The 11247-nt window shown below is 39.7% G+C and overlaps 1 protein-coding gene across 1 annotated transcript; it reads left to right on the top strand.

The window, feature by feature from the left end:
• The first annotated feature begins 1760 nt into the window (after positions 1-1760).
• On the top strand, positions 1761-7734 carry VCF2 (VCP nuclear cofactor family member 2). The gene is given in 3 exon segments (XM_088834269.1): positions 1761-1793; positions 4919-4954; positions 7462-7734. Coding segments are annotated over 3 exon segments (342 nt in total).
• Positions 7735-11247: the final 3513 nt, after the last annotated feature.

Genomic DNA, 11247 nt, shown 5'->3' with positions numbered 1-11247 from the left:
GTTAGATAAGCAGGATGAGGCAATATACAGCTTTGAAACACTATTTTCCCAATTTTGAACCAATCCATTGTTACATGTCTGGTTCTAACTGTTGCATTTTGACCTGAATACAGGTTTCTCAGGAGGCAGGTAAGGTGGTCTGGTATTCCTATCTCTTGAAGAATTTTCCACAGTTTGTAATGGTCCACACAGTCAGAGGCTTTAGTGTAGTTAATGAAGCAAAAGTAGATGTTCTTGAACTCTCTTGCTTTCTCAATGATCCAATTTGATCTCTGGTTCCTCTGCCTTTCTAAAACGAGCTTGAACATCTGGACATTCTTTGTTCACATACTGTTGAAGCTTAGCTTGAAGGATTTGGAGCATTACCTTGCTAGCATGTGAAATGAATGCAACTGTACAGTTGTCTGAATATTCTTTGGCATTGTCCTTCTTTGGTATTGGAATGAAAACTGACCTTTTCCAGTCCTGTGGCCACTGCTGAGTTTTCCAAATTTGCTGGCATATTGAGTGCAGTATTTTCACAACATCATCTCTCAGGATTTGAATTAGCTTAGCTGGAATTCCATCACCTCCACTAGCTTTGTTCATAGTGATGCTTCCTAAGGTCCACTTGACTTCACATTCCAGGATGTCTGGCTCTAGGTGAGTGATCACACCATTGTGATTATCTGGGATGTGAAGATCTTTCTTGTATAGTTCTTCTGTGTATTCTTGCTACCTCTTCTTAATATCTTCTGCTTCTGTTAAGTCCATACTGTTTCTGCCATTTATTGTGCCCACCCTTTCATGAAATGTTCCTTTGGTATCTCTCCCTTTCTTGAAGAGACCTCCAGTCTTTCCCATTCTATTTTTTTCCTCTCTGTCTTTGCATCGTTCACTTAGGAAGGCTTTCTTATCTCTCCTTGCTCTTCTCTGGAACAGTGAATTCAGATGACCATATCTTTCCCTTTCTCCTTTGCCTTTCTCTTCTCAGCTATTTGCAAGGCCTCCTCAGACAACCACTTTGCTTTCTTGCATGGTAGGCATACAAGTAATCATTTGGATAGTGGTTGGGCATCAGGACGACCTGTGCCTACCTGAGATAGCCTCTCAAGGCCCTGGCATTTGCACGGGAATCAAACTAACAAAAATCCCCAGAGGTGATTCTTATGTCTATTCCCATACATAATGTTATATGAAAAAAAAAAATCTCTGCTTGGCTCAGCTGAAGCTTTTTTAGATACAGTGTAAGCAGGCAGATTTCTATATGACCCAAACTAATCTAAAGTTCTGCCTTTTCACACAATCTAGACACCAGAACTTCTGTGTGGTGCTTTTGTGAATATCATTTAGTGAGAGACCCCTGGTCATTTTATAAATGTAATTTTATTTTGCCATGTGCTTGAATTTACAAGGGCTTCAGTTTTTCAGAGTATGAGCCTGTTCTCATTTTGTCTTTCACAGGTATTAGCACTGTGTTTATATTTCCTCTGAATGATGAGAGGAAAAAGAATGAGCTTCATAACTAATAAGTAGGATAAGCATTCTAATGAGAAGTTTCTTTGAGGTGTCAGTAGGATGGTGAAAAGGATTTACATTTTATGGTTCTTGCTCAATCCTGAATCAGTTAAAAACTCATATCTCTTCTGGGAAAAGAATTAACTCTCTTTCTAAAATCAAATGCATTAAGGAAGATGCTTCTGTAGTCAGATGGCAGTTTCAAGAGTCAAAACCATATACTCTCCAGGAGAAACCTTTACATCCCAAGCACTCTGACAATAATGTCGCTCATTAACTGTGATATCTCATATGAAGTATGTTCAAAAGTGTAAGGGTCCAGGGTTGTATAATGTTGTTGTTCATTGTTCAGTCACTAAGGCGAGTCAGACTCTTCACAACCCTATGGACTGCACCATGCCAGGCTTTCCTGTCCTTCACTGTTCTCCCTGAGTTTGCTCAGACTCATGTCCATTGAGTTGATGATGCCATCCATCCATCTCATCCTAGGTTGCCCCCTGCTCCTCCTGCCCACAATCTTTCCCAGCATTAAGGTCTTTTCCAATGAGTTGGTTCTTCATATTCGGTGGCCAAAGTATTGGAGTTTCAGCTTCAGCATCAATCCTTTCAATGAATATTCACGTTTGATTTCCTTTAGGATTGACTGGTTTGATCTCCTTGCTGTCCAAGGGACTCTCAAGAGTCCCTGCAGCACTTCAGTTTGAAAGCATCAATTCTTTGGTGCACAGCCTTCTTTATGATCCAGCCCTCACATCCCTATATGACTACTGGAAAAACCATAGCCTTGACTATATGGACCTTTGTCAGCAAAGTGATGTCTCTGCTTTCTAATATGCTATCTAAGTTTGTCATAGCTTTCCTTCCAAGGAGCAAGTGTCTTTTAATTTTGTGGCTACAATCACTGTCCACAGCCATTTTGGAGCCCAAGAAAATAAAATCTGTCACTGTTTCCACTTTTTCCCCGTCTATTTGCCATGAAGTGATGTAGGCTATATTTATCAGATAATCAGCACTGTTGGCCTAGAAAATGCTAGTGGATAGGACATTTTAGGGAGAAGGCAATGGCAACCCACTCCAGTACTCTTGCCTGGGAAATCCCATGGACAGAGGAGTCTGGTAGGCTACATACAGTCCATGGGGTTGTGAAGAGTCGGACACAACTGAGCGACTTCACTTTCACTTTTCACTTTCATGCACTGGAGAAGGAAATGGCAACCCACTCCAGTATTCTTGCCTGGAGAATCCCAGGGACGGGAGCCTGGTGGGCTGCCGTCTATGGGGTCGCACAGAGTTGGACACTACTGATGTGATTTAGCAGCAGCAGCAGCAGGACATTTTAGATGTTCTTTAGTAGTTTAAATGCATTCTCACTTACGGCATCATTTAAAGTTTTTGTTTTGAAGTCAAAAGTAACTGAATCCAAAAGCAAGAGATGTGCCTTGGTCTTGTAGTAGTACTCTTTAAGTTGCTGCTGCTGCTGCTAAGTCACTTCAGTCGTGTCCGACTCTGTGCGACCCCATAGACGGAAGCCCACCAGGCTCCCCCCGTCCCTGGGATTCTCCAGGCAAGAACACTGGAGTGGGTTGCCATTTCCTTCTCCAATCTGTGAAAGTGAAAAGTGAAAGTGAAGTCGCTCAGTCGTGTCTGACCCTTAGCGACCCCACGGACTGCAGCCTACCAGGCTCCTCCATCCATGGGATTTTCTAGGCAATAGTACTGGAGTGGCTTGCCATTGCCTTCTCCGACTCTTTAAGTTACTTATTTGCAAATAAAATAGCTGTTTTTTTACAATATAAATACAATTGTTATGAATTATTTAGAAAATAAAAATGTACACATTTAAAAATAAAAATATAAAGGATCTAAAGCCTCAAATTTTAAACACTCATACATACATCTGTAAAAAATCATGTGATATTAAATCAAATGATGTCCAGGATATCAACCTATATCAGTATAAATACAACTGTATCATTATTGTTAATGGCTGACAAAATTTCATTGTGTGAATGGATGCACTATAACTTAACCACTTTCAAGTTTTTTAAATTAACTTTTAATTGATTTGTATATTTTAATTGGAGGATACTTACTTTACAGTATTGTGATGTTTTTTGCCATACATCAACATGAATCAGCCACAGGTGTACATGTGTCCCCCCCCATCTGCTTTTGGTCATTTAACTGTTTCTGATTTTCAGCTATTAACAACAATGCTGATATTATGAACCGTGTCATTATGAACATTTGTATTTATGTCTGTATATATCTGAGCTTGAAAATGCTTTAAATGACCTAGAAATTGGAGGCAGGTCTATTTTTTCTTAATGATTATTCTACAGAAATATCTTCTAGTTTGTTAATTTTAATATGCCATTTCATAGTGTAGTATTACCTAGTGTTATACTATAGTATAAAATGGATATGTTATCATTTGAGATGAAATTTGATTCCTAGAAACTAATTATAGTTCTTACTTCTGTTTTTCAGACAGTACCTGTATAAGGAAGGCCAACTAAGAGGAACCCAAGTGTGTACTGTGGGTTTCTGATCCAATGTAATACCTACTTATTTTTGAATATTCATAACTTCACTATTTTATGCCACTAGAGGTTTCAGATATTTACCCTTGAGCTAGAAAAATCATTGGATATTTTTTAAATTGATCTTGACATTAAGTCCTAAATTCAATTTGATTGCTGTTGATAATAAACTTCATATCTGATTTCTGCTGACTCACCCTAATTCTTTTTGGATGATTCTTTTAATGTATGTTTCTAGTTGCATAAAGATGGACACAAGTTGTCTATTAGGACCTGTGGGCAGTGTGATGCGTGGCCTATGTTGAGAAGCTCCAGATGACCAATGAGCCATGACCATTCTTGGTTTAAGTCTTATTAATGTTACCTGGGGTAAAGATTGCCTTGTAAGAAATGCAATACCTGCCATTTGAGGAAAGCATCTTAGGAACTTGTTTAGTACACCCGGGGCAGAGTCATGTCAATGTATGGCAAAACCAATACAATAATGTAAAGTAATTAGCCTCCAATTAAAATAAATAATTTTTTTAAAAAAAGAAAAAAATAAAATAAAACATAACTCTCAAAAATAAAAAGAAAAAAGAAAACTGGGAATTTCTGAAGAAAAAAGAAAACTGGGAAGTTTTGAAGAAAAAAGAAAACTGGGAATTTTTGAAGAAAGTATTAACCATTCTGTCTCTAGAACTGCCACCCCACAATCCTGATTGGCAAGAGCCAATTACTTAATATCTATCCTGTTGCTCCTGTTTGTTCTGAATTCAGTGGTTTCTGTGTACTGACAGATTCTTTGGTTTATCTCGAGGCTGAAGTCAAGGGGAGATTCTGTCAGCAACCAAGGACCTCTATATGTAGTCCTGAATGGTTTTTTCCTCCATTTGCAGGGCTTGTCCCTATACTGTGCCACTAAATGTGTAAAGGTATGTAGTTTTACCTGTTGCCCTAATGGTCTGGGAGCAAGCAATGAGAATGAAGACAGAACACGAAACCTGGTGCAATGGGTCAGGGGATCTGCAGCCTCTATTGGCCTGAGGTGCAGAGTCCACTCTGGGTCCAGCTTTTATTCCTAATTGCAGACTAAAAGACTTTTTCAGATCTTACCTTTCTTAAGACACATGCTGTGTTAATCACATACTCCTAAATGTCATGGACTACACTGACATAGTCCAGATCTCCTTATGTTTACCCCAGGCCATACCCTTCTGGGCTAGTCTTGGGAGCAAATAGCAAGTGTGTAGGCAGTATTCATGCCTGGTGCCAACCCGGTGTTCCAAGGTCCATGCTTTCATGGTCCCAGTCATACTCTCTTCTGGGTCTGGCCTTGGGGCTTGTAACAAGAATATTGTTAAGGAAAACAAGAAAGATAATCGTTAACACAGTTTCTTAATATATGCTGTTTTTCCAGGTGCTACTTCTGTGAAATTTCTCAAGGCTGTGAAAGTACATTATTAGGAATTCCCACTACATGTATCACTCCTTAGATTCTCATTGTTGAATATATTGTGCAATGTTGAATACATTGCACCCTTAAAGCCATCAGACCACTTAAAAAATCTGAACAAAGGGCCAGCATATACTTGAGCTCAGTGTTTGGTGATATTTAAATGTAAATAAAATAAAAATGATAACACATCCCCACAAAAAGCAATATCAAAATTGTTAAATACTGTGGTTCAGATGCAGATCCTTGTCATTACTTTTTCCTTTGAGAATCCTAACACAGGAAGGGAGGAAATTCTTAACAGTGACTGCTTTCAGGAATCCTCTAGTAGCTTCTCCAATATGACAATGACCCCGAGTCATATTAGTTCAATTTAAAAAGGAATGTTCAATGCATGATACAGGATGCTTGTGGCTGGTGCACTGGGATGTACCAGAGGGATGGTATGGGGAGGGAGGTGGGAAGGGGGTACAAGATGAGGAACACATGTACACCCAGGGCGGATTCATGTCAATGTATGGCAAAATTAATACAATATTGTAAAGTAATTAGCCTCCAATTAAAATAAATAAACTAAAAAATAAAAAGGAATGTTAGGTGCAAACACCCACACATATACCCCATATATAATCCATATTTATTGAACATCAATAAATACTAGTCTTAAAAATGCCAATAATTAACATACAAATTTCATTAAAAGTGTGCCGAGTACCTTAAGAATCTGTATGTAGCCTTGCGTTGATATAGGAGGACCATGTATGCCCACTATCAGGGGATAAGTATGAGGTCATCACAGGATTGTATATATGCATGCATGTATGTTGTTGTTGTTGTTCAGTCACCCAGTCATGTCTGACTCTTTGCAACCCCATAGACTGCAGCACTCCAGGCCTCACTATCCCTCACCATCTCCCAGAGTTTGCCCAAGTTCATGTTGATTGCATCGGCAATGCTGTCTACCATCTCATCCTCTGATGCCCTCTTCTCCTTCTGCTCTCAATCTTTCCCAGGATCAGAGACTTTTCCAATGAGTAGTCTGATGAAAATCCTGGAGCTTCAGCTTCAGCATCAGTCCTTCCAATGTATGTTCAGGGTTGATCTCCCTTAAGATTGACTGGTTTGATCTCCTTGCTGTCCAAGGGACTTTCAGGAGTCTTCTCCAGCACCATAGTTTGAAAGCATCAATTCTTTGGCATTCTGCTTTCTTTATGGTCCAGCTCTTACACCCATACACGACCACTGGGAAGACCATAGCCTTGACTATATGAACCTTTCTGGCAGTCTCTGCTTTTCAACACACTGTATAGGTTTGTCATTGCTTTCCTTCAAGAAGCAATCATCTGATTTCATGGCTGCAGTCACCATCCACAGTGATTTTGGACCCCAAGAGTAGAAAATTTGTCACTACTTCCACTTGTTCCCATTTTACTTGCCATGAAGTAATGGGGCTGGATGCCAGGATCTTAGTTTTTTTAATATTTAGTCTTAAGCCGGCTCTTTCACTCTCCTGTGTATGTATGTATGCGTATGCATAAATAAATATATGTATGTAACAATTTATTTGTTTTAGTTTAGTGTGTGTTTAGTGTGTGTCCAGAATCCATTTTATCTTTTATGAGCATACTTTTAATACGTTTTAGTGTTGACTGATGCTTTCCCTTAGAGGGTGAGAACTTACATTTCTGATGCATGTTATTGGAATAAGGGCTACAAGCAAGAACAGTGGACTTGTGAAGGGATTTGAAATCAGAAGGCCTGTGTTTGGATCCTCACCCTTCCACTTTCCAGTTACGAGACACTAGGCAAGTCAGTTGGTCTCAGTTTCCATGTCTGTAAATTGGTGAATGTTAATCCCAACTTAATTCATGGGTTGCTGTTTTGTGAGCACATATTGAAATATTTTAAGTGGCTGTAGTTTTGAAGCCATTGAGGCTTTGTATAGTGTTTAATGCTGCTATTCTCCAAGATGAATAGGAAAAATAGTGGAATAGCATAATATTCATCCTGTTTCTGTTTTCATCCTTCCACTCTTCAAGCAATGATAATGACAGGAGCAGCAGCACTGTTAATACTCCAGAGAGAGTAATTGGACCAGAAAGTGGTTTAAATCAGATCATTGCTATACTCAACAAGAGTACACCTCAGTCCTTATATGAGGAGTATGCCCTATGCCAAGGTTCTTATTCCCACATCAATTAAATCTTAAGGGAGGCACACTTCAACAGCCTATGACAAAGAGGACAGTCTCAAAAGTGATGAACTAGGGATTCTTCATTTTAACCTAAAATTTGTTTGTAAAAGCAATTGAACATGCAAAAAATAGTCTGTTGGCTTTTCAGTCTATATTTTATTGTATTTTTTCTCAGTCTATATTTTAAATAACAGGTTGATGAGCAACTGTTTTAACTTGGGGTTCCGTTGCTGTTTCAAAGGGGGCTTTGAAGCAATATTTATAATATTCTTTTCAGGGTGGATGTCAAATCTATGAGGAAAATTCACCTGCAGGTTGAATCTGCAGAATGTCCAATTCAGATTGGTGTTCAAGTCTGTTGTTTAGACACTCAGGTCAAATATTTTTTGAAAATGAAAGATTTTCAGTTTAAACAATTAGCAGGCTAATGAAGAACAAGATGTTTTCATGAAAAAAAAAATAGATGTTTCTATTTCAAAGTATAGATAGCTTGATTCAGTCTTGCACTGAATTTAACTTCCCTACTGCTTCTCAGAAGGCAAATGTCTTATTGAAATCACTCTCAATTCTGGGAGACAATTAGATCCAATTTAGACTATATAAGTGAAATCTCTCTAGTAACTGTCTCCACGCTTTGTATTTCTAGAAAGAATGTTTCTAAGACTCCTGTATGCTCAGGTATCTTCTGTATCATGAATCCTTCAGAGAGTGCATTTCAGACTTAGTAGAAAACATTGCACAATTCTTTTAATCAATAAGTACATAACAACTTTCTGACTTGCACATCAGTCAGTCAGTCAGTCAGTTCAGTCGCTCAGTCGTGTCCGACTCTCCGTGACCCCATGAATCACAGCACGCCAGGCCTCCCTGTCCATCACCAACTCCCGGAGTACACTCAAACTCATGTCCACAGAGTCAGTGATGCCATCCAGCCATCTCATTCTCCGTCGTCCCCTTCTCCTCCCGCCCCCAACCTTTCCCAGCATCAGAGTCTTTTCCAGTGACTCAACTCGTCGCATGAGGTGGCCAAAGTATTGCAGTTTCAGCTTTAGCATCACTCCCTCCAATGAACATCCAGGATTGATCTCCTCTAGAATGGACTGGTTGGATCTCCTTGCAGTATAAGGGACTCTCAAGAGTCTTCTCCAACACCACAGTTCAAAAGCATCGATTCTTCGGCGATCAGCTTTCTTCACAGTCCAACTCTCACATCCATACATGACCACGGGAAAAACCATTGCCTTGACTAGACGGACTTTGGTTGGCAAAGTAATGTCTCTGCTTTTTAATATACTATCAAGGTTGGTCATAACTTTCCTTCCAAGGAGCAAGCGTCTTTTAATTTCATGGCTGCAATCAGCATCTGCAGTGATTTTGGAGCCCAAAAAAACAAAGTCTGACACTATTTCCACTGTTTTTCCATCTATTTCCCATGAAGTGATGGGACCAGATGCCATGATCTTTGTTTTCTGAATGTTGAGCTTCAAGCCAACCTTTTCACTCTCCTCTTTCACTTTCATCAAGAGGCCTTTGAGTTCCTCTTCACTTTCTGCCATAAGGGTGGTATCATCTGCATATCTGAGGTTATTGATATTTCTCCCGGCAATCTTGATTCCAGCTTGTGCTTCTTCCAGCCCAGCGTTCCTCATGACTTGCACATAAACGCCATTTAATTAGTAGTTCATGTTATCTCATTTACAATCCTACCTGTTATGTCTAGAGTTAATGCTGATAAAGTGTAAGCTACCTGGCTTGCATTCATCTCACATGCTAGCAAAATAACACTCAAAATTCTCAAAACCAGGCTTCAACAGTACATGAACTGTGAACTTCCAGATGTTCAAGCCGGATTTACAAAAGGCACAGGAACCAGAGATCAAATTGTCAATATCTGCTGGATCATCAAAAGAACAAGAGAGTTCCAGAAAAACATCTACTTCTGCTTTATTGACTATGCCAAAGACTTTGTGTGGACAAAAACAAACTCTGGAAAATTCATCAGGAAATGGGAATACCAGACCACCTAACCTTCCTCCTGAGAAATCTGTATGCAGGTCAGGAAGCAGCAGTTAGAACTGGACATGGAGCAACAGACAGGTTCCAAATGAAGAAAGGAGTATTTTAAGGCTGTATATTGTCACCCTGCTTATTTAACTTATATGCAGAGTACATCATGAGAAATGCTGGGCTGGAAGAAGCACAAGCTGGAATCAAGATTGCTAAGAGAAATATCAATAACCACAGATATGCAGATGACACTACCGTTATGGCAGAAAATGAAGAAGAACTAAACAGCCTATTGATGACACTGAAAGAGGAGAGTGAAAAAGTTGACTTGAAGTTCAACATTCAGAAAACTAAGATCATGGCATCCGGTTCCATGATTTCATGACAAATAGATGGGGAAACAATGGAAACAGTGATAAATTTTATTTTTTGGACTCCGAAATCACTGCAGATGGTGTTTGCAGCCATGAAATTAAAAGACGCTTGCTCCTTGGAAGAAAAATTATGACCAACCTAGACAGCATATTAAAAAGCAGAGATGTTCCTTTGCCAACAAAGGTCCATCTAGTCAAAGCTATGATTTTTCCAGTGGTCCTATATGGATGCAAGAGTTGGACTATAAAGAAAGCTGAGCACCAAAGAATCGATGCGTTTGAACTGTGGTGTTGGAGAAGACTCTTGAGAGTCCCATGTACTGCAAGGAGATCCAACCAGTCAATTCTAAAGGAACTCAGTCTTGAATATTCATTGGAAGGACTGATGCTGAAGCTAAAACTCCAGTACTTTGGCCACCTGATGCTAAGAGCTGACTGTTTTGAAAAAACCCTGATGCTGGGAAAGATTGAAGGCAGGAGGAGAAGGGGATGACAGAAAATGAGATGGTTTTATGGCATCACCGACTCGATGGACATGAATTTGAGTAAGCTCCAGGAGTTGGTGATGGACACGGAGGCCTGGTGTGCTGCAGTCCATGGGGTCGCAAAGATTCAGAAACGACTGAGTGACTGAACTGAACCTGGCCTCATGTCTAAAGTAACAAGAGTTATTAAACTGGTTTGGCCAACCCTCCACTTTATGTAACAGGGACCCCTTCATGGAGACTAGGAAGCCAGTTTCTGTCTTTGAAACTGCAAAGTTTGGTGCAACTTACAAACAGTGGCTGAGGCACCATTAGAAGAAATAGATAGTAGTTGTGCTTGTTTGCAGAGCATTGGATATGTTGATATGTTCCCATGTTCTTTAGTTATACTAAAGGACTCAATCAGATTTGAAGAGTGATTTCATAGACATGTCTGATTTTTCAGTGATGAAATGTGTTGACAAGGTTCAGTGAAGGACTGTGTCCATAGGGGGCCAGAATGTATCCAGTGATCTCTCTGCCCTGCCAAGTGCCAGAGGTACAACGTGTCACTAGATTTAAAGAAAGTGCCCTAGTGTCTAATAAGAATCTCTTACATATTCACATCATTTCCTACTCACTGTATTGGACAGCTCACACAGCAGAAACAAGTGGATATGAGAATTAAAGATAGGTCTAGGGGGAGGGAGGAAGATGGCAGAGGAATAGGATG

Source organism: Moschus berezovskii, chromosome X (assembly GCF_049115385.1).
Source record: "Moschus berezovskii isolate FMDL1 chromosome X, NW_MosBer_1.0, whole genome shotgun sequence".
Taxonomy (NCBI): domain Eukaryota; kingdom Metazoa; phylum Chordata; class Mammalia; order Artiodactyla; family Moschidae; genus Moschus; species Moschus berezovskii.
The sequence above is the reverse complement of the archived record's forward strand: the minus strand, read 5'-3'. Positions and strand labels throughout refer to the sequence as shown.